The sequence below is a fragment of the Asterias amurensis genome, chromosome 14, assembly GCF_032118995.1.
Source record: "Asterias amurensis chromosome 14, ASM3211899v1".
Taxonomy (NCBI): Eukaryota; Metazoa; Echinodermata; class Asteroidea; order Forcipulatida; family Asteriidae; genus Asterias; species Asterias amurensis.
In genome coordinates this window covers 1845257-1868791 of record NC_092661.1, presented here as the reverse complement: position 1 = coordinate 1868791, position 23535 = coordinate 1845257, and the positions used below count along the sequence as shown (strand labels likewise).

Sequence of the window (23535 nt, the reverse complement as noted above, 5' to 3'; positions counted from 1 at the left end):
ACACTTACAAGGGTAGTGCAGAAATTCATCGAGCAAAGAATGGTGATCATCAGTGCAGAATTCGGCGGCAGAGCCATGCAATTGGACCCTGTATTCTCTGGAAAGCCCTTTTCACTCGTTCATTTCCTGGGGGCATCCACGGGGAATCAAGGCTGACCCTTTCACACTAGGATAGCTTTACCCCTGATCTACCCCATCAATTTGGTATTGACCCCTTGCATGCACGTCGCACGCACATCACACGCCGCGACTGTGCCACGCTCATTATTTTGGTAGTCAATGGGTTTACGTGTTAACGCCACATCGCCTAAAATGCGCACTTCACTGACAGTGACATTGCCCACTAGTATGGCGATTAAAAGATTATTCGATGATGACGTCAGGTGAGTTGGGTCAATACCCCGGGCTTATCTCCTGCAATGTAGTGAAATAGGCCACAAAGAAAAAAGGAAAACCCTACCTTTAATAAACTTGTTTGGTTTGATTCCTCAGGTTGGTTGAGTTACTGAGAGAGTATGACCGCATCGTGGCCACCATTCCCAACTTGGTGCTTCCCCTGATGTCTCCATTCAGACGTCGCGTTGAGGATGCTCTGAAACCCGGACTAACAAGTCTCAACTGGACTTCCCTCAGCCTTGACCAATGTAAGCAAACCCCATGCTCATCATCGTCATGATCGTGGACTAAAAATCAATCCAAGATTTTAATCCAAAATTATATTTAAGGTCCACTGGCCCCAAAAAACCTTGACTGTTGTCACTGGTTTCAACGAGATCCGGTCATGATTGTAACTTCATATTTATATTTCAGATTTCAGATTTTGATATATTGTTTTTGAGAAAGGCCAAACCTTGTGCAAGCTGAGGCGTCTTGTCTGTGACCTCTGTTATTATTATGCTTGGATAATAAGTTTTCAATACATTGTTCATGTACTACCTAATGGTATGGAAAATAAACCTGAAACCTTAACCTGAACCTCTTCCAGGTTGGATTGGTGCGAATGAAGGATTACAATCTGAATGAGATTGTGATGCCTGGATTGTTAGATAATGAAGTTGGTGTCGAGTTCTGTGGGTAAAGGGGAGCTGAAGGCGGAAAACTATAATTGACGACACTCTTCACCACACTCCATACCCTGTAATAAAACCTTTTTCCAAAACCACATTACCGTTTCCTCAACAGATATTTCAAACACCTACAAGGAGCTGGGCTTCCTAGAGCACCTGACCAAGCAGATTTCTGATCTACTTGACTGCCGCATCGACCAGGTACTGAAGGATATGTCCTGCACGGCGCTGTGTGTCCTGCCAGAGGCTGAGCCGACATCAACGAAGGACTTCTTGGCCAACACTGAAAAGACTTGCAAGGAAGCTTGCGAGCAGCTCTCAAGGTATAGAGAAGGAAAATCAATAATCAAAATTTTATCTGAGATCATTTAATTTATTCTGGGCCCAATTTCGCAGAGCTGTTTAAGCAAAAAATGTTGCGTAGTATTTGTCTATTCAGTAGAAACGAGAAGGGTACTAGTTACAAGTTACTAGTCACAACTAGTCACAATTGTGACATGATAGCTTGGCTGGTAGCCTTTTTCTGGTAAGCATCATTTTGTTGTGCTTAGCAACTTATGGTGTGCTTAAGCAGCTCTATGAAATTGGTCCCTCGTTTGTGAAGCCAAGGACTCTTAGAAAAGCAAACTTAATCACTGTACTAGCCAAGAACCCAAAGCAGAGAAGACAAGAAAGTAATTTTCAGTTTAAGATGTTGGAGGAAAACCTACATGATGAAAAACTGTTCTGTGATCTACTTCTTTGGTACTGCTGATGATGATGTTCCAAAATTGTTAAACAAACCTTTTTTTTTTTAAAAAGACTTGATCAAGTTTTAATTTCTCGACAGACAAAGCCAGGCCGTCGAGAAGGCGGTTCAAGATCTCGTCGACACCCTCAAGAACAACTTGAAGGAGAGCGAGCGCTGTAACCTCCATGACAACTATCCCTGCCTCACACCGGACTCCAAGCATAAACGTTGTCTGGAATGCCTCCCCTGTAGCTTCTATGCTATGCTTGGAAGCTTCAGTCAGAGGAATACTGACGCCCTCATCAAATGTAAGTCTTGTTTCCTGTACTCTATAACATTAGTAACTACTGATCCTTATTATACCATAAAGGGCTCTAACTATTTTGCAATCCTTGCCTTGATGTGATTCCATAGGAGAAAGTTTAAGAAAAACATTTATCATGTTTATAAGAGATGTTAAATCTGCATCGGGGATAAAGAATATCAATTTTTTTTATTTTTTTTTTTACCCATACACCGATGTGTGTTAGCGCTGTATACTCAGTACTCGGCTCGGGAAAGTACTGAGTATACAGCGCTAACACACATCGGTGTATGGGTAAAAACCAAAATTAATATAATAACATTTATGATGCATCTATGTTGATTCTCGTCAAAGCCTGCTCAGCAACTTGGCAAGGGGAGAAGGCATTAAAGAAGTTTCAGTTTTAGGTGTGGGAGGAAAGCCAAAGAGAATTTCTCCAGGTAAAAACTCTAGCAGTTATTGGGACTGAAAACCCAATCCACATAGTGCCGCCGGTGTTATTCGAACTGGGGTCCCAAATGTAAAAGGCAAGACAAGACACCGCTACTCCAAACTGACCGCCGCTGATAATTCTATTGTGGAATTTTTTTTTGTGATTTACCTCTTACTTTATGCTCGGCTTGGTACTGTGTTTTGTTGTGAAAATTTCCAGCCCCCTTCAAGAGAATAGTTCAAAGCGTGTGAGAGATGGTCCTTGTACCCACTTCTAACCATCTTGTTTGTTTAATTCTTCACCAAGGCACCCGCCTATCCCTGGACTCCATCAAGCGTCGTCTTCAGACCTCGGCCAGCAAGTACACCCAGGGCCCCCAGGAGAACGAAGACGCTAAGGTGCCTCTGTTCATGGCCAACATCGTACTGTCCATCCCGACTATCGTGCTACGTCCCAGCCTGGATGATGTCCAGCAGACGGTCAACAAGGCAGTGCAGGTGATCTTGAGGATGGCTCAAGACATCCCGCTGTGGGCTCACACTATCATCAGTCAGAGAGCTGCGTTGAAGGTGAGATTTAAAAAGACATTTCATTTTGGGATGAACTAGTTTACTAGAGCAGGAATTGAACCTTTGACTGCTGGTTACTCCATCAACTGGGCTATCCACAATCCGGGCATATCTCTTTGGCCCCCCCCCCCATCCCTTGCCCTCTTTCAATGTTGGTTCTCATTGTTGCACGGTATTCTGCATTCCAGTCAACATTGAGCGGGGGAGGGGGGGGAATGTTTATTGTATGGGGGAATTGGACGGGGAATGGCTTTTGTAACGTAACATAAGGAATGGGTAGCCCACGCATTTTGGCTGAGAGTGTAGCCTACAGCCCGGTTCATACTTCCTGCGAAGGCAATTGTGAAGCGAATTTCTACGTCACATGGCTGTCTTCACAGCGAATGATTCGCAGGAGTTGAGCACAAGTCACCTGATGCGAATTATTCGTTGGAAATTTATGATGACAAAGTTTGTATCGCATTTGCATGAAGTATGAACCAGGCCTTAGGTTGTTGGTATCTTGTGATTTTGTGTTTACAAGGCTGTATCCAAATAAGCGACTTCAGCTATTACTGAGGATGTCCTATTTATTCTTCATCGCATGATGACTTGGCAATGTTGCCGCCTACTCGTACACAGCCTTATTTTGGTATTTTTCTTTCATTTGTACGTTTTCTGTTAAATTCTTGCAAGGATTGTTTCTTATCTTTGGTGTTTTGGATAACTCTGTTCCTTTTTTGAGGGATTCAAATATAATTTATGTATATTTTGTGTTGGTTTTCTGTCTTGACACTTTTGCACAAACAATTTTTGAACGTCAATGCCCTCTTCTAATTGACCACTTTAAGAAAAAAACACTGACGCCAAGACAGCTAAATTAAGGCATATGCTACTATAAACACTAGTGGTGATAACACGTTATGGCATATGAAAAATTGGGGAGTAAAACTTACTTTTAACCCCTCGGCCCACAGATAAAGCTGAAGGGGCATTGTCATTGCTTTCTGCGTCAGCCCGTCTAATTTGTTTTAGTAAAGGGATGATTAGCCTCCCAAATTATAATGATAATAATTTTCTCCTTGTGGTGATGCTACATGTGATGTGCTGTGGACTTTCTCTTCTTTATGCCAGGCATACCTTGCTACATTACCCAAGAAGCTCGAAGATCATGCAATGCGTGAGGTTACCAAACAAAAGGTTCATCAACATTTTGAGAAAAAATAAACAACAACAAAACACGTACAGTAAACACTGACAGTAGTGGTACCCCGACATAGTAGAACTAAGCACTCACAACTCTCTAAGAGAGGGGGTCAAAGGTCAAATTCAGGACGCACATTTTGTGCTATCATTTCAGAGTTGCCAACTCTCCCTGTTTGTAAAGGAAGTTCCCTGAAACTATTTCCATGTTTTGATCCAAAGATTTGAAAATCTCCATGATTGTGGAAACTTTTTCCATTGTGTTGAATTAGATTCTAAATATCTCTTTAAATTTGTGTGCAAAGTCGCCCTGATCGCAACAAAACAAATGTTGGCAGCTCTGGTTCGATAGAGTCTTTATAATGGGCGACTTTTGGGACTCTTGGTGGCAGCAGACTTGCCAGGTAAAATCCATTGTTCTTGGTAATGTGCGCATGCTCAGAACTACGTTAACAATGGAAATTGACCTGGTAAGTCTGCTGCCACCTAGCGTTCCAAAGTCTCCAATTGGTGAAAACAGTTCTCAAATCTCTAGCTGCACTTTCAAATACAAACTTATTTGATATACAGTTACTCCGAATAGAATTTTACCCTTTCGGAGTCTTTCTCAATGTTTTTGGAACAAGTTTTGTACTTGGAAGGAAGTCAAATCGAATGGCAGTTTTTTGCACCCTTTTAATAGACACATATTTTCCCCGCAATTACATAAAAGGACTCTATCTATCGGGAAATGAGTTCATCACAGCACTGAATTTGATCTTAGAGCCCCTCTTACATGTCTTAGGAACATTGATATCATCAATAAGATTGTCATCAAAGCCCGGAATAAACATTTCTGATTAATCAATCCTTTTTAATCAAAGGAAATCTGCGGTAAAACTAAAATATGTATCTCCTGTGATTGTGGGAAACAAGCTGATGAAAAAAACTTCTGAGCAGTACTGTTCGATGTTTTACCACCAATTGTAAAATAAACACTGTGTTAGAACTAAAAGTTCCCCTTAAAGTGTTATTCAATATGCCAACCATCACTTCTTCTCTTTTTCCATGTCGTCAGCTCCATTTTAGAAAACACAAAAACTTTGATCTTTCTTTGCTTGAATTGTGAAATTTCAGGTAATTTACTGTAAATTATTGCCCTATTTGGGTATTTTTGGGACGCTTGGTGGCAGCAGACTAACCAGGTAAATCCACTGTTCTCGGTAGTGTGTGCACGCTCAGAACTACGTAAACAATGGAAACTTACCTGGTAAGTCTGCTGCCACCTAGCGTTCCACCTTACCCTTGCACCAAAGTCACTGTCTGCCTAGCCTGAACATCTGACGTCACACTTTGAGGCTCTTGAGTAACGCCAGAGACCGGCCTCCAGACCGGCGTGTACTTTCACCTTTGACCTTCATTCATTTCACATAGAAATACGCAGTCAAATTCTATCGCGGACGTGATAGGAGTGTACTGTTTGAGCATCTATTAAAAGCTCATGTCACTGTCTGTGCACGTTTATCCACTGATATCATTGTATCCAATGGAATCACTGGATCTGAGTAGCAGGGACCTGTCTTTATCCTTGCGGATAAAGACAGGGGCACAGTCTACTGTCTGCCATGCTAGCCATTATGGGAGTCAATAACGTATCTAAACTTTATTGTAAGCTTTCAAATGCTGCATTACCTAAACTTTGTGCTACACTAAACACACAGTAATCTCTGTAACACAAGGAGCAATGCACATTATCATTTCTTTACCCACAGATACGTACAGCACTTCTCCCTTAATTAATATAATACCCAACCACACAGCACAAGTCCTTATATTGGTTCACGAATGTTTATTTGATAATCCGGGAAGTATTTAGAAACAAAACATTTCCAGAATGGGAAAAAGAGGAACCTGTCTTTGACGATTGTGGATCAACACTTCTTCAGGACTTGTAACATTGTTAAACTCATTCATCATGTTTTCACTAAACTTAAATTTTCAATAATAGTACAAATATTACTTAATTTAAGGTTATTAATAATAATGGACAACCAAGATGGAACTGTTTAATGTACATGTCATGCATGTGTGTGGTATAACAAACACAACGTGGTTTATTTTGAGTGGACACTCTCTACGGTAATCTTGGCAACTAATTAAAATATCCAATATATAAGTTTATACATTCCAAAGTTATAATATTAACAGGCATTTATCAAGCCCTCTTACACAGGGTATCGCAGCGCTTTACAAGAAACTATAGACGATGTGACCTCTTACCATGACTACATCGTCTATACAATGAGCAAATAAATCATGGCATTAATAATGGGAAAACAGATTGTCTTGAGCAATCAACCATTAAACATGTAAAACAGGAAAGTTTTGAGATGCTTCTTGAAAATGTCAAGTCACTCAACTGAATGAATTTGACGAGGGAGACAGTTCCAAAGGCAGGAGACATACTTCCATGGGTTTTGATCGAGATCCAACACCACATTGGAACACGCTGCAAACAGGGTATAGGGCCCAATGTCATGGCTCTGCGTACCGTCATGACCGTAAGCACAGAAACAGCGCTTACGGAAGCAGGGAATTCCGTACTTAACACCAAGCGTATTTCACGAGTTAGCCGGAATTTGGCTACTGTGCGTGCGTACTCCACGTTACTAGGCATTCTACGCTTACAAAGCTACATACGCTTGCCACGTAAGGGCAGAATGGTTATCGTAAGCGCAGAATTGAGTGATAAGCATATGAAATCGGGTCAGTCCACCACCCTTAAGTTACTGGTTTTTTCATCAAAGTGGCTGAAGCTAACAACAAACAACTGAATGCTTTTTGAATTTGTGTTCATTTTTTCAGGAGCTTGAGGATGCTAAAGATGACAAGGACACAGATAAGGTGCCGATGCTCGCCGTGACTCAGAAACCTTTACATAAGGTGATCAGTGAGCACAAGGATGTACTGAAGGTGGTGATCACACTGAATAACATCATCGGTAGCAGCAAGTCCGAATGCCAGGAGGTTAGTTGGAGAAAAGTTTTTTAGAATTGTCTGCAGGCCTGGAATTAGAGGTGTCGTGGCCAAGCAGTCTGAGGCGATGGACTTGAGTTCTGTGATTTATAGAATGTGGGTTTGAATCCTAGCCTGGTCAGTTGCAACACTTGTGTCCTTGAGCAAGGCACTTTATCATAATTGCTTCTCTCCACTTTGGAGTGTGATTGGGTGTTTGTGAGAGCTGGGGAGTAACCTGCGATAGACTGGCACTACTGTCTGCATCCTGTCCAGGGGGAGTAGAAATATTCTCAGTTGTTTAAATAACAATGAAACCTGATGTAAACCTTGTGACAGACTTTTTGCTAAGTGCAGGGGTTTGCTGCTGTGTTTCTTGCAGGGTTGCTTAACTGCGCCACAACACCTTGTAAAACCCTTATAATGGTCGATAAGGTCAACAAATATATAAAGTGCTACATACATGTTTGATGGGCATGATGGGTCTCATAAATTCATAAAGTTCAAAACATGTATCAAAAAGTGTTTCTCTTTATTCTTTAGCACATCATTGATCGATAAGTGTACTATAAACACTGATATACATGATATAAGACTCCAATATTATTAATTTGATTTGTATTATTTGATCAAGATAATTGATAACATCTATTTCCACTTGCTCTGCAGGTTCTTGACAGCTTCAAGGAGTTCAGTGAGCTTTGGAACGAGGAGCCAGAGGAGAAGGTGACTGAGTTCATGGCTGGTAAACCGCTCCTCGGAGAGATTGAAACACAGATCAAATACTACCAGGTGTGTATAAAACCAGGGAACCGCTGATATAAAGCTGCTTAACATGCGCATTTGCTTAGCGGAGAAAAAAGATTATCAGGGCCCAATTTCATAAAGCTGGTTTGCAGAGAATACAACTTGGGAATTTCTTTGCTTAGCGAAAAGCTTGAGTTTAAACCAAGAAACACTTTTAAAGTACTTCTAGTCTTTAAGGATGAGAAGTTTAGATTTTAACAATTTTTTTTTCAGATCGGCTCATTTTAAAAAGTTGACGTTATTTTCTTCCGATATAAACAACTCCTGGTCTTTGATCTACTTCTCTTGCACTTCAGATGTCGATAGATAAAATTACTTGATATATTACTCAAGGATGTTGAAGTTCCTTGAAATATAGTGAACAAAATTCTTTAAGATGAATCTTGAGTGTTTGTGAAAATCAAGCCCTGTGGTTACTAGACGTTGGAAATTTCGTCATTTTAGTATACCTCCTAAAATTGAAATGTTAGCTTCAGACTTTCTTTTTACAAGTGACACTCATCTCGGTTGATTCTTTAATTTCTCAGAATCTTGAGACAACAATCGAGGAGATCCCGATCAGCTATCGCGTCGGATCCGTCATCTGCCTCACGGAAAAACTCAAGGAAGCCTTAATCGCCGAGACCAAAGCCTGGAAGCTTGCCTTCGGTAAAGCCCTCAACGCCAAGGCCTCAGCCGACATGACAGACATCTTCGACTTCATCGAGAATCTTCAGAAGCGTCTTAGCCGTCCCATCAAGGATCTTGACGATGTTAGAGCCGCCATGGCGTCGTTGGCTGAGATCAGGGAGTCGGAGATTCGTATCGATATGACGATCGGGCCGATCGAGGAGTCCTTTGCGATGTTGAATAAGTACGATTTACTGTTTCAGGACGGTAATGCTGAGAAGGTGGATAGCTTGTCATATAGCTGGAAGAATCTTAATACACAGGTGAGTTTGGAAGATTTTAGGCTTTGAAAGATGGAGTGGGGTTTCTACTATTCTTTTGAGTAATAATAACAACAGCGTATAAATGCGCTTGACATTAGTGCCCTGGTCATTTGGCCACTATGATTCCTTTAATCTTTCTCAGCTCCCTGGGGAGTATACAGCCCGAGCTGCCGTGGCGCTCCGAAGGCTTATTCATTCACAATATCAACCTCTACCCTCGCAGGTACCCATTTATACCCCTGGGTGAAGAGAAGCAATTATCGTTAAATATCTTGCTCAAGGACACATGGTTAAACTCTTGAGAGATTTCCGGCTCTGGAAAGAACTTGTTGGTGTTCTCGCAACATTTAAAACAATACAGCTCAAGTGCATTCCATCATGTCAGTGCAAAATCGTTACACTAAAAATTTTCCAAGTCGCACTACTTTCTCATATCGTCTCGTTAGTGCAAAACTGTTATATCTCAATTTTGCTAAGATGTATCTCGCACCAAAATGTTCCATGCAAAAACATATCTTGGCGCTTACTTGTTGTATGTGTAAATTTCAGTGAGATATGAAGTTTCGCCAGTTTCAAACTCACGATAAACGTAATTGCTTCTTCAGGAGGTTCAACATTTTTGCACTGATGCGACAATATGTTTTTGCAAATTCATCTGATATATTTCACAAATTCATCAGATCAGATATTTTTTTCAGATTTTCAGAGCATTCTTGTTTTGTTTTGATACCCCTTTAGATGCAACATGTGCAGGTAACGTTGCTGAAGATCCAGCCAGAGTTTAAAGCCAACCTTCTTACCCTGGTGGAGCTCTACCAGTCCGAGGTTACCAACTTTGTGGACGAATACACAGACAGGTAAAACGAGCACTAAAGTTTGTGAATAATTAGTGGTGGCCTCTAGCTATCGTGCAATCTCGGTGGTCTAGTTGGTATAAGACGCTGCTGTAGAATTGCGAAGCTATGACGCCATCTCCCTTGTGGTGAACAAGTCACGCAAACTAGCTGGTGAGATGAGAGAGCTTTTTCTACTGCTGCCTCTCGCTTATTGATCGGTCTGCCTGTCCCCATTAAAAACACTCAAGACTGTTCCGTCCTTCAAAATGGGTCTCAAAACACACCTATTGTCCAATCTGTAGCTGGTTGTCACGATCGCTTGCATCCGTTGGTAATCTGGCGCTATATAAATCCAGTTACTATTATTATTATTATTATTAATATTTTAATTGCCTTCTCTGTATCTGCCTATCGTTGAAATACTCCTGAAATGCTTACACATTTTTCCCCATTTTTTATTCTAGTGGTCCGATGGCACAAGGTATCGCTCCAAGCGAAGCCAGCGATCGTTTGCAGCTCTTCCAAGCTCGCTTTGACGAGCTCTGGCGTAAGTTTGTGACCTACTCCGGGGGTGAGGAGCTCTTCGGTCTAGCAGTCACTGACTATCCGGACATCCAGCGCATCAAACGAGAGCTGACGCTTCTGCAGAAGCTGTACCAGCTGTACAATGCTGTCATTGATAATGTTAACGGATATTATGATATTCCATGGGTAGAGGTTGACATTGAGAAGATTAACCAAGAGCTGCTGGACTTCCAGAATAAGTAAGTCTCTTACAGAGATGAGAAGTGTCTGATTTATCTGAATTTCGATATTTTCGATTCCCTGTGATTAATGTAGCATTTGTTGCAGTTTAAGGTTTGGTCATAGATAAGTTTTTATCAGTTTTTAAGTTATGACTGTTTATAAAAGTTTTTAAGTTATGACTTATAAAAGTCCTATTTGATAATTTGGTGGTCGCTAGCGGCCGCCTTGTGCACCAAAGGGTTAATGTTATCATGTCTTTTGTTTTGTTTTAAATCACCTAATTTCCACCAACCTCTGATTTTGTTCCCAGGTGCCGCAAGCTCCCCAAGGCGCTGAAGGAGTGGCAGGCCTTCCTGGAGCTCAAGAAGAAGATTGACGATTTCAACGAATGCTGCCCTCTATTGGAGATGATGGCAAGCAAGGCCATGATGACGCGTCACTGGGACCGCATCGCGACGGCCACAAAGCACACATTCGACGTGGAGTCTGATGCTTTCCTGCTCAGGAATATTATGATGGCTCCGTTGCTGGAGAACAAGGAAGATATTGAGGTTTGGACTTTTTTTATTTATATTATTTTTTCTTATGCAAGTCCATCGACACTCCTTTAATCCCTTACTAGTTTTGAGTGAGGCACACGTCCCTTAAGCAAGTCACTTAACCATGATTCCTTCGTAAAAGTCGGGAGGTAGTTCATTCTGCTTACCAGCCAGGCTTCTGATGGATGATACCCGAGCCTACATCCTTATGGACTGTAAAGGGGGTACCCTGTTTCAGCCCTAGGAGTAGGTGTCAACGGCCCCCGGAAAAATAGATTGTTGCCCACTCCTTGAAGTGGCCTTCAGGCCTTGTGTGTCTGGCGACTTACATGTCTGAACTATGCACTGAAAAAGTTGAACAGTTCTTAAAAAAAAATGAACTTTTTTGTAAAATGGTTTCCCTCTTGGTTTTGAATCTCGATCTCTTTGTCTCTCTGTTTTACTCAGGACATCTGTATCTCTGCGGTCAAAGAACGTGACATCGAAGCTAAACTGAAGCAAGTCATCAATGAATGGAGCGCTCAAGACTTCCAGTTCTCACCCTTCAAGAGTCGCGGAGAACTCCTACTGAAGGGAGACACTACTGGTGAGATCATCTCACTGATGGAGGATAGCTTGATGGTACTCGCATCGCTCATGAGTAACAGGTGAGTTTATACCTGAGTAATGTATTTAAAGGGTTTGGTTATATATACTTTTTGTACGACACAAAACACAAACGTCCGCAGATTTACATTTAACTTACATGGTTTAACGATTATGATGATAAAAAGCTTCCCTTAAAGTATTACTTTCTGAGTAGCCGTAGTTTTTGAGATATGAGTGAAACAATGTCACAAAAATAATTTTTGTCTCAGTGTGACGAAAATTATGTTAGCATGTACAACAGATTTTACGCGACTCTCCTGAAAACATTGCTCTGTGATTTTCAAAAACTTGGCAACTACATATTATGAGGCTGAATCTTCTACAGGTAAATTATATTACATGTATCTTCATTCACAGTGAGTAGGGATCCCGAGGGAGGAAAACCGGATGGTCTGGAAAACCCTCATGGCACAGCAGAGAACCAACGCACAACTCAACTCACATATGGCCCCGTCCGGGAATCGAACCGGGGTCACCTTGGTGAGAGGCGAGCGCTTTACACACACGCAACCATGCCACCAATTGAACTCTCTTTATACTTGTTTCGTCTGCAGATACAATGCTCCCTTCAAGCCTGAGATCCAGAAATGGGTGCAGAAGTTGTCCAACACCACAGAGATCATTGAGAACTGGATGCAGGTCCAGAATCTATGGATCTATCTGGAGGCTGTCTTTGTGGGCGGTGACATCGCTAAACAACTACCACAGGTAAAGCTTGCAGATAATAATATGAATGATAATAATAATGGCTTTTTATATCGCGCTCAGGGCTCATGGCGCTCCAACATTATTACTCCTGGTCACTGGGATTTAAATCATTCCTTAAATCATCAAATGCGCTACTCGGCTAAATCAATCACAAGTACCATCTTGGCCCTCACAGGTACCCATTTACCCTTGGGTGGAGAAACAATAAAACCTTATATACTAACTAGAAGGCTAAAATGAGGAGAAAAATTGTCCTTCAATCTAAAGGTTTAGTAAGCAGTTAACATGTAATCTTGTTGATAGGTTATTACACCACACAAATATCCTCTGCATGCTTAAAGGTTTCAACTCCAAAGCTTGCGTATGTTTGTTTTCCATTTACAGTGCATGTTATTCATGATTTCACATTTTTTTACTACCAATAGGAAGCCAAACGCTTCAGCAACATCGATAAGTCGTGGGTGAAAATCATGCAGAGTGCCCACGAGAACTCCAACGTTGTTCAGTGCTGCACCGGGGACGACACCCTGGGTCAGCTTCTACCCCATCTCCTGGAGCAGCTGGAGATATGTCAGAAGTCTCTGACGGGTTACTTGGAGAAGAAGAGATTGGTGTTCCCGAGGTTCTTCTTCGTCTCCGACCCTGCACTGCTGGAGATTCTCGGTCAGGCATCAGACTCTCATACTATCCAGGTACGTGTAAAAGCAAATATGAATCAGAACTCCAATTTAAAGAAAATCTCCAGTAGACAGAACTTTACGTTTTCCGCGACCCAAAGTTTGGTTCACAAGACCAAAATTATTTTGATTGATGTAATTTTTCGTCACATCAGACAGCTCACCAACCAAAATGCAGTATTGGGTTAAATTGTGTGCAACTAGCACCCTGCTTTGATGCGTAGCTAAGCAGCTTATACAGATTTAGCCAACAAACGTTTGTGGTTAATTTTCAGGGGAAAACATACTTAACAAAAAATCAAAAGATCGAGAACCAATTTATTTTTGATGCATTTTGTTTTACTTTAATTTATTTTTGACTCATATTGTTTAACTTTCACTTGTTGAAAACCAGTTTAAATTGCAACGATACTTGAAAACCCAAACAATTTTCAGTACGTGTTTTGAAACATCTCTCTTGTTCCTCTCTCTCAGAACCACTTGGAGGGTCTTTTCGACAACGTCAAAACAGCAGACTTCCACGAGAAGGTCTACGATCAGATCCTGGCAGTCAGTTCCAGGGAGAGCGAAAAGATCGACCTAGTCAAGCCGGTCATGGCCCAGGGCAACGTAGAGCTGTGGCTTGGAGAGCTGATGAAGACAATCTTCAAGTCTCTACACAGCATCATCCGTACCTCAAGTATAGCCATCGGAGACAAGGAGAACTTCAAGCTGATTGAGTTTGAGAATACGTACCCTGCTCAGGTGGGGCTTCTGGGGCTGCAGATGCTGTGGACGAGGGACAGCGAGGACGCACTTAAGCTGGCTCGCTCAGACAAGAAGGTAAGAGTTCATCAGGGGTGCCAGTCAGAAGCCAACTGACTGGTATCATGTGGGGTCAATGCCGAGTGGTTTAAAGCATGGACTCCAAGTTGTGGTGGTTAAGTCATCAGAGTGTGGATTTGAGTCCCAGTCGAGGCACTTGTGTCCTTGAGCAAGATACTTTACTGTAATTGCTTCTCGTCACCCAGGGGTATAAATGTGTACGTGCGAGGGTAGAGGTTGATATTGTGTTCTATAATATTGGAGCGCCATGAGCGTCACTGTGTGACGGACCTGAGCGTGATATAAGAAGCCATCATTAAGAAGCCATTTTACCATTGATATTTCTCCTTTCTCCTTTTTAGATCATGGCATCTACTAATCAGTACTTCATGGAGATGTTGAACACCTTGATTGACGTCACCACTCAGGAGCTCACTAAGTATGAGAGAACCAAGTTTGAGACCCTCATCACGATCCACGTCCACCAGAGAGATATCTTTGACGACTTGGTAAGGACATCTTTACTGTTTTTTTTATTTCATTATCAGACTTTGATTTTTTCAGGTTTTTTCTTTGAATTTAAGATTTTATCAAAGCCTCCTCGACCTTCAAATTTTAAACATAAGATTAAGAACTCACTCTGCGGTAGTGAAGTTTATAAAGATCCACTTAAAAAGCTACAGTAGTTGTCCCGGTCGATTTTCTACATTCTGCCCAGGTACATGTAGTAGTTAAAAAGCAGGACACTTCTTTTCAAAACTTCTCAAGTCTCCCAAAAACAAAAAAATCTACTCCCCGGTAGTAGAATATAAAACAAGACAGTTCTTTAAAGAACATAATCTACCTTGTAAGTATATACACATATGGTGTTACCGCAAACCAAATAGGTATTCATACCTCACCATGCCATGCCTCAAAACCCACAGCAAAATTAGACTATTTGTATGAAGCAGTATGAACAAATTCCCCCTGTGAAACTTGTTGATCATCACACACAAACTGTAAAGTTCAAAATTGTCAATCTTTATTTCCCTATCTTTTTGTCTTTGACAGGTGCGTATGCATATCAAGTCTATAACTGACTTTGAGTGGTTGAAGCAATCTCGTTTCTACTACAACGAAGACACTGATCAATGTGTGATCTCAATCACTGATGTTGACTTCATCTACCAGATGGAACCTGTTGGGTGTACAGAGAGACTTGTCATTACACCTCTTACTGACAGGTGGGTAGTTAGAATAGTAAGAATCAGTATAATGGGTTTTTACCCTCACACCATTGTTATGATTGTGTATAAAACACAACCCCGAGTTCTTTAAAGGCAGTGGACACTATTGGTAATTGTCAAAGACTAGCCTTCACAGTTGGTGTATCTCAACATATGCATAAAAAAACTAACCTGTGAAAATTTGAGCTCAATCGGTCATCAAAGTTGCGAGATAATAATTAAAGAAGAAAACACCCTTGTCACACGAAGTTGTTTGCGTTCAGATGCTTGACTTCGGGAACTCAAATTCTAAATCTAAGGTCTCGAAATCAAATCCATGGAAAATTACTTCTTTCTCGGAAACTACTTTCTTTTAGAGGGAGCTGTTTCTCACAATGTTTTATACTATCAATCTCTCCCTATTACTCGCAACCAAGTAAGGTTTTATACTAATAATTATTTTGAGTAACTACCAATAGTGTCCACTGCCTTTAAGCACTGTAAGTTTACTTAGTACTTCCCAGAGTTTTGTAAAAGAAAATTCACGAGCAAATCACTCGGATGGGATTCAAACCCACAACCTTTGCATTACACCTCTTACTGACAGTTGGGGTAGTTGGAATAATAATAATATTGAGCATGTTGCAACTGACCAAGGCCCAATTTCGTAAAGCCTGTAAGCACAAAAACTTGCTAAGCACAGAAAAGAGCACAGAAAAGTAGAGCTTAACTAAAACAGGTTACCAGTGAAATACCATGTAAATGTATATAAATTGTGACTAGAAGCAGACAAAAATTGCTAAGCATCATTTTCTGGTAAGCAGCTTTTGTAAAGTTTGGCCCTTGTCTTCCGAGGGTACTGTTTCATAAATATAGGTTGAAGGAAACACCTTTGATTTTGTTATCACTTTTGCTTTATCCAGATGCTACATAACCCTTGCTCAAGCCTTGGGTATGAGCATGGGAGGTGCCCCAGCCGGTCCAGCAGGAACAGGCAAGACTGAGACCACTAAAGATATGGGTAAAGCTCTCGGCAAGTACGTTGTCGTCTTCAACTGCTCGGATCAGATGGACTTCAGAGGGCTGGGTCGTATCTACAAAGGTGAGTGAAGTAAACTGCTAGGGTCAATAGAGGTTCTGACCTTTGACATTGGGTCACCCAATTGGAGCTCACTGGTCGTTGAAGTTGCGAGATAACTATGAAAGAAAAAACACCCTTGTCACACAAAGTTGTGTGCTTTCAGATGCTTGATTTCTAGACCTCAAAATCTAATTCTGAGGTGTCAAAATCAAATTCGTGGAAAATTACTTCTTTCTCAGAAACTACGTCACTTCAGAGGGAGCTGTTTCTCACAATGTTTTATACTATCAACCTCTCCCCATTACTCGTAATCAAGAATGGTTTTATGATAATAATTATTTTGAGTAATTACCGATAGTGTCCACTTCCTTTAATTGATCAAGCTTCAATACCAGAATACTAGTAAAACTTTGACCTCATTGTGTTTTGTGCTTCTCTTCCCTCGTTCCAGGTTTGGCCCAGTCTGGTAGCTGGGGTTGTTTTGATGAATTCAATCGTATCGAGCTGCCTGTACTCTCTGTGGCTGCCCAGCAGATCGCCATCGTACTCACCTGCAAGAAGGAACGCAAAAACAACTTCATCTTCACCGATGGTGACAGCGTGGACATGGATCCCGAGTTTGGAATCTTCTTGACTATGGTAGAGTTGCATCATTTCTTGTAACCAGTATGCATTTTGTACCCAAACAAGTTTTCAGTCTCCATCTCAATCTCCATTTTTGCATTTTTAAAAAAATTACTTTTTGATATTCAGAACCCCGGTTATGCTGGCCGCCAAGAGTTACCAGAGAATCTGAAGATTCAGTTCCGTACCGTCGCCATGATGGTTCCTGACAGACAGATCATCATCCGTGTCAAACTCGCTAGCTGTGGTTTCCAAGGCAACGTCCTACTCGCTCGCAAGTTCTACACCCTGTACAAACTGTGCGAGGAGCAGCTCACAAAACAGGTCAGTTAAAAATAAAATTCTGAGCTCCATCTGACAGACCCCAAATCACACCCGTTCTTCCAGATTCAGGTTCTGGTTTGGGGACTGGTCTGAAGGATTTGGTTTTACAAAAGTAGGAGTGCAGAATGTTTGCTCGGAGACGCAAAGAGTAAAGACTCCAGTTTCGAGCAAATCTGCATTATGCATTCCTGGAAGCAAACACTATTGGGGTGACCGCGCCTTTTCTGTTGCTGCCCCCATCGATACGGAACAGTCTTTCTAACATAATCAGACAATCACCTACAATACATGTTTTTAAGACTCAACTCAAATCTCACATGTTTACAAGAGCTTACTGGACAGCACCATAAGCAATGATTTGTTGAATATGGCACCATAAAAGTGTTACAATTGATTGATTAATTGATTGATTGATTGATTGATTGTAAATTGGCTTTATAGTTCAATCAAATTCAAAACTCGCTTACTTTAATAGACCCTTCCCATGAAATATGTAAATTGCACATAGCGCGTGCGCACTAACGTTTTGGTTGGCAAAATGAGGGAACATCGTGCTGTTTTGTACACGGCTAATGGGTGCGTGACGCAGACGCGATTGCGCGTCTTCTTAGTGCACAACTCTATAGTGTTTGCCAACCAACAGGGTCTGTACGCATGCGGAAATGTAATTAGCATATTTCATGGGAAGGGTCCATTCTTCAAGCTCCTGTAGTACCTTATTATTAGATACCTGTACTGTTTTATTTTATAAAATACCTTGCAATTTGTTATTTAATCTTCCAACAGGTGCATTATGACTTTGGTCTGCGTAATATTCTATCTGTTCTGCGTACTCTTGGAGCCTTCAAGCGTCTCAACCCGCAGGATAGTGAATCTACTATCGTCATGAGAGTTCTCAGAGACATGAACCTCTCCAAGCTGGTAAGTTTAACGAAGGCCGTGTCTGAAATAACAGCTTTAGCATTGGCTACGACTAGAACGCTGCAAAGGCCTTTAGTCATAGTCGTAGCCGAAACCCACTTTATTTGGACACAGTTACAATATTCTTCTCTATAAAGACAACAACTACTCACTGCTAATATTTTGACCCATTTCACCTGATGTCATCATCAGAAAAATTTGGAATGCGCCATACTGGTGGGCAATTTCACTGTGCGTTTTTATACATACATGTAACTCTATGCTGTGCGTTATGCAGTGAAGTGCACATTTTAGTCGACGCGGCGTTAATACACGTAAACCTAACTGCCCACCAACATGGTGAGCGTGGCATCAGTCGCCGCGTGTGACGCGCGTGCAAGGGGTCAATAGGATTCAAACTGCCTCTAGCTACCGGACAATCTCGGTGGTTTAGTTGGTAAGACATCTGCTTTAGAATTGCAAAGGTGGTTTGGTTCAAATCCTGTGATTTTGTTCACAGAGGTTATGAATTACTGAGTATACAATACTCACACACATCGGTGTGAGGGTAAAAACCAGAATTAAATTCCTTCAGTATGGTTCTTTATAACTAGGTGATTGTAACAAATTTACTCTTTTAAAAATCAGTAATCCCTTTTTTTGTTTTGTTTCTTAATGACTAGTGAACCAAAATAATTAAACAAAATCCCAAACATACAAACAGAACAACAATAATCATTTTACAAAACCTTATTCATTAAACTATGTGTCAAATAAACTTGTAATCATTTCTTGGTTTTCCTTTTTTTTCTGACCAGGTTGATGAAGATGAACCTTTGTTCTTATCCCTGATTGATGACTTGTTCCCTGGTATGTCACTTGACAAAGCTGGTTACCCAGACATCGAGGCCGCCATTGACAAACAGGTACTTAAGTTTCCCTGTCGTGGACTATTTCAACGACAATATTTTATAGCTTTGGTACAATTTATTAACATAGAGTTGAGTTGACATTGATTTTTAGTTGATCTCTTGATCAAAAATGTACATTTAAAATAGAGTTTTGTTGGACACTGCTCACCAACCAAAAGGGGTCTACGGGAAAATACAAACAAGTAGCTATTAAATGCCTGACAGTTCAACCCTAGCGGAGTCTTTTTTGAACGACAACACACAAAAACATTTTTTTGGGTGTTACAGAAAAATTTATAGTTTTCTCTATTTTATTATTAATTGTCGAAACAAAGTTCCATTTCTGATAGTAGTTTTTACCCAATAACTCTGTTTTCTCTTTGTTTGGTTGTCTTAGCACTTTGGGTGTACGTTTTACCAATTTGCCTATAGGATTAAAAACTTCAATTTTGTTTAATAATCTACAAGAAAAAAACTGTGTCTGCTTAGAATGTCATTGTACGCAGAATTTACCTTTTCACCAACCCTAAATAATTTGTAACATTTCTCTTCATTTTCAAGGTTGCTGAGGCAGGAATGGTGAACCACCCTCCATGGATTCTGAAGCTTATTCAGCTGTATGAGACACAACGAGTACGTCATGGAATGATGACACTTGGACCTAGTGGTGCTGGTGAGTACGACACCTGCAGCAATGTGGGCCCAATTTGCTTAAAGGAACACATTGCCTTGGATCGGACGAGTTGGTCAAAACAAAAGCGTTTGTAACCGTTTTTTATAAAATGCATATGGTTGGAAAGATGTTTTAACAGTAGAATACAATGATCCACACAAGTTTGCCTCGAAATTGCGTGGTTTTCCTTCTACTGTGCAAACTAACATGGTCGGCCATTTATGGGAGTCAAAATTTTGACCCCCATAAATGGCCGACGTGTTAGTCGACGAGGTAAAAGGAAAACCACGCAATTTCGAGGCATGTTTGTGTGGATCATTGTATTCTACTTTTACAACATCTTTCTACCCATATGCATTTTATAAAAAACGGTTACAAACGCTTTTCAGACACCAACTCCACCGATCCAAGGCAACGTGTTCCTTTAATAAGCACAGAAAGTAGCCTAAACATAAAACAAATTATGCTTAGGCACCTCATCAAAACTTTCCCCGGACAACTTGTGGAAGGGTTTTCCCGAAACCATTGGAAACAACTGCTGACTCCCAGTAGATATCAAATCTAAGTGTGTGCGGTTTTACCAATATAAAACAAATGGCCCATAGATCTTTCCTGAAAACTGAGTTTATACAGAATGCACAATATTTTGTAGAGGGATAAGAAATTAGCTCCGGGAAAACCTTTCCGCAAGTTATCTGGGAAAAGTTTAGATAAAGTGCCTTACCAAAATAAGGCCACAAGCCAAAGTGTCACTCAAATCATACCAAGCTAACCGCATATTACACAATGACTAGAATAAGTATTGTCGTCTAGTTATCAGGCATGCAACCTCCTCGTATCAGCTGATTTCCTCATTTTTAAACTCAGTTTTATAACAAATAATAATAAAACCAGCTCTTATATAGCGCAAATCCAAAACAAATGATCCTTGCACTTTACACACAAACAAAAGCAAATAATTAAAATACACTAGAATAAATAAGTTTTGAGGTTGCGTTTGAAAGCAGAAACTGTTGGAGAGGACCTTAGGGTACGTGGTAATGTGTTCCAGAGAGTTGGCCCGAAAACACTGAATGATCCATCGCCTATCCGCCTGCTTACCATTCAAAAGTGAAAAATACTATACAAAATCATGGAAACTTTGTAATTTCCTTTTTTTTTGATGAAGATACAGTTGCATGCCTGAGTTACTGTTATACAATTTATTTATTTGTGCAATTTTCATTCATGTTGAAAGGCAGTGGATACTATTGGTAATTACAAATTATTAAACAAATTATTAGCATAAAACCTTACTTGGTAACGAGTAATGGGGAGAGGTTGGTAGATAAAACATTGTGAGAAATAGCTCCCTTTTGAAGTAACAGAGTTTTTTAGATAGAAGTGATTTTCCAAGAATTTGATTTTGAGACCTCAGAGTTAGATTACAAAAGTGTCCAGTGTTCTTAACGCATTACTGTTTTTTATCCAACCTCCAGGTAAGACCAAGTGTATCCATACCCTGATGAAGGCAATGTCAGACTGCGGAGCCCCTCACCGTGAGCTCAGGATGAACCCTAAGGCTATCACAGCACCTCAGATGTTTGGCCGGCTTGATGTCGCTACTAACGACTGGACAGATGGAATCTTCTCAACACTGTGGAGGAAGACTCTTAAAGGGAAGAAGGTATGATGATGATAATAATAACAACATCAAGCAAATATAGAGCGCGCTTACACAGGGTACTTAACTGTCTCTATATAACTTTCTCATCACACTTTTACTTTTACGCGTCCTCAGACAGGCTGGTGTTGGAGTGAGTGCAATATAGTTTCAATAAACTATTGTTATTCAATTCAATTCAATTCAATTCAATAATATGTTTATTCCACACTCTTGTTGAAATAAGAACAACTGTGAGAATTAAACGGTACATAGAAATTTAGCAAATCTAAAGTGCATTAAATTATACAAGAACAATCCATACAAAAAATATTACCACATACTTTACAGGAAACAGTACAATAAGCAAATACATAATGGCATTAATAATGGGAAAGACAGTTGGTCATTAGCAATCAACCATTGAACAGGAAAGTTTTGAGATGTTTCTTCAAACCTTAAAGTGACTCAGGTAAATGAATTTGGGTCCACTCATTTAAAGGCAGTGGACACTATTGGTAATTACTCAAAATAATTATTAGGATAAAACCATTCTTGGTGACGAGTAATGGGGAGAGGTTGATGATATAAAACATTGTGAGAAATGGCTCCCTCTGAAGTGCCATAGTTTTCGAGAAAGAAGTAATTTTCCACGAATTTGATTTTGAGACCTCAAGTTTAGAACTTCAGGTCTCAAAATCAGCCATCTAAACGCACACAACTTCGTATGACAAGTGTTTTTTTTCTTTCATTATTATCTCGCAACTTCGATGACCGATTGAGCTCAAATTTTCACAGGTTTGTTATTTTGTGCATATGTTGAGATACACCAACTGTGAAGGCTAGTCTTTGACAATTACCAATAGTGTCCACTACTTTTCAAGACATTTTCTTTGAGGAGGGGGTGTATAGAAGCCATTTTGCTAATTCAACAACTGTGAATCTTGTCCTCTATTCATAGAAAGACTTTCTAGCGCACCCAGTTTGGAACCTGCTGTATATTGTCAAAGCAAACAAACTTAAAAGCAAAGTCTCATGCTTTAAACCTCTCAACCCGGACATGAAATTATTTGGGGGACTAGCTCCTTATCTGATAAAACCAAACATTTTTTGTTTGTTTTTTCAACCCCAAATAATTTTGAACAATTTTACCCAGTTAGTTTCCCTTGGTGGTTTATTGCTTGATAAAATAAAACTATAAATATATTTAATTTTTCAATACAGGGAGAGCACATCTGGATTGTTTTGGACGGCCCGGTGGACGCCATCTGGATCGAGAATCTCAACTCTGTCCTGGACGACAACAAGACTCTAACCCTCGCCAACGGTGACCGCATCCCCATGGCACCTACCTGTAAGATCATCTTTGAGCCTCATAACATTGACAACGCCTCCCCGGCTACGGTGTCTCGTAACGGCATGGTGTATATGAGTTCCTCAATCATGGACTGGGAGCCGATCCTCAAGGTGAGATTAACAAAAACAACCTCAAAGGTCATGAAAGTGGCTAGTTTTTAACACAAATGACCTTTACCAACTAAAGAACCATGTATCTCAAATTAGTGGCCAAATTTGTAGAGCTGTTTAAGCCAGTTGTAAGCAGAAAAAAATGCTTAACAAATTTCTGCATAGGAAAATTGTGTAGGATATCAGCCATAAGTGGTACATGCGACATGGTAGTTTAAGTCGAAAGCTAAATCTGGCATGTCTGGTAAGCATAATCTCAACCTGAAGTACTTTTTGTTAATTAAACAGGTAGATGAATAGTACGATTTGTGCATGGTGGAAATACCTTATAGAAAAGTTTGCGGTAACACCATGTAATGACTATCTCTAATGAGTTGGGGTGGTTCTGAAAAGAACCGTTGGTTTCAACTCGACGTCTTCTGGAGAAAGCAGGTGAAGTTAGGTCCCAGGGCCAAGTGCATACAGGTTCTTAGAATAAGTTGCTTATTAAGGGTACATGTATTTCACAAGTAAGCAAGGAAATAAGACAGCAGGCTTGTGCATTCACCATGGAATTGCAATGTGACGTAATTCTTGTTTCTAAAGCTCAACTTTACATGGGCGAAAAGGTTAGCAAGCCATTTTGTTTTCTCATGGTTAGCAGCTCTACTGTTGACCATGTCTGTATGAAATTATTGTTATTCATGTTATTACAGCAAAGTTTGCTAGGTTTTCATCTCCACCATGCC

The 23535-nt window shown here is 40.5% G+C and overlaps 1 protein-coding gene across 5 annotated transcripts in view; it reads left to right on the top strand.

The window, feature by feature from the left end:
- Positions 1-23535, top strand: part of LOC139947184 (dynein axonemal heavy chain 5-like) — a 92443-nt gene that overhangs the window by 32634 nt on the left and 36274 nt on the right. For all 5 annotated transcript variants that reach the window (XM_071945052.1, XM_071945050.1, XM_071945051.1 and 2 more), the window contains 24 exons: positions 493-644; positions 1183-1390; positions 1897-2105; positions 2841-3103; positions 7130-7291; positions 7949-8071; positions 8614-9018; positions 9757-9875; positions 10319-10618; positions 10912-11152; positions 11588-11787; positions 12343-12496; positions 12922-13188; positions 13648-13995; positions 14340-14486; positions 15031-15203; positions 16109-16287; positions 16718-16905; positions 17020-17214; positions 18001-18135; positions 18933-19040; positions 19587-19698; positions 21177-21364; positions 22565-22807. In XM_071945052.1, coding sequence (XP_071801153.1) covers positions 493-644; positions 1183-1390; positions 1897-2105; positions 2841-3103; positions 7130-7291; positions 7949-8071; positions 8614-9018; positions 9757-9875; positions 10319-10618; positions 10912-11152; positions 11588-11787; positions 12343-12496; positions 12922-13188; positions 13648-13995; positions 14340-14486; positions 15031-15203; positions 16109-16287; positions 16718-16905; positions 17020-17214; positions 18001-18135; positions 18933-19040; positions 19587-19698; positions 21177-21364; positions 22565-22807 — 4819 coding nt within the window. The remainder of the gene's footprint in view (positions 1-492; positions 645-1182; positions 1391-1896; positions 2106-2840; positions 3104-7129; positions 7292-7948; positions 8072-8613; positions 9019-9756; positions 9876-10318; positions 10619-10911; positions 11153-11587; positions 11788-12342; positions 12497-12921; positions 13189-13647; positions 13996-14339; positions 14487-15030; positions 15204-16108; positions 16288-16717; positions 16906-17019; positions 17215-18000; positions 18136-18932; positions 19041-19586; positions 19699-21176; positions 21365-22564; positions 22808-23535) is intronic.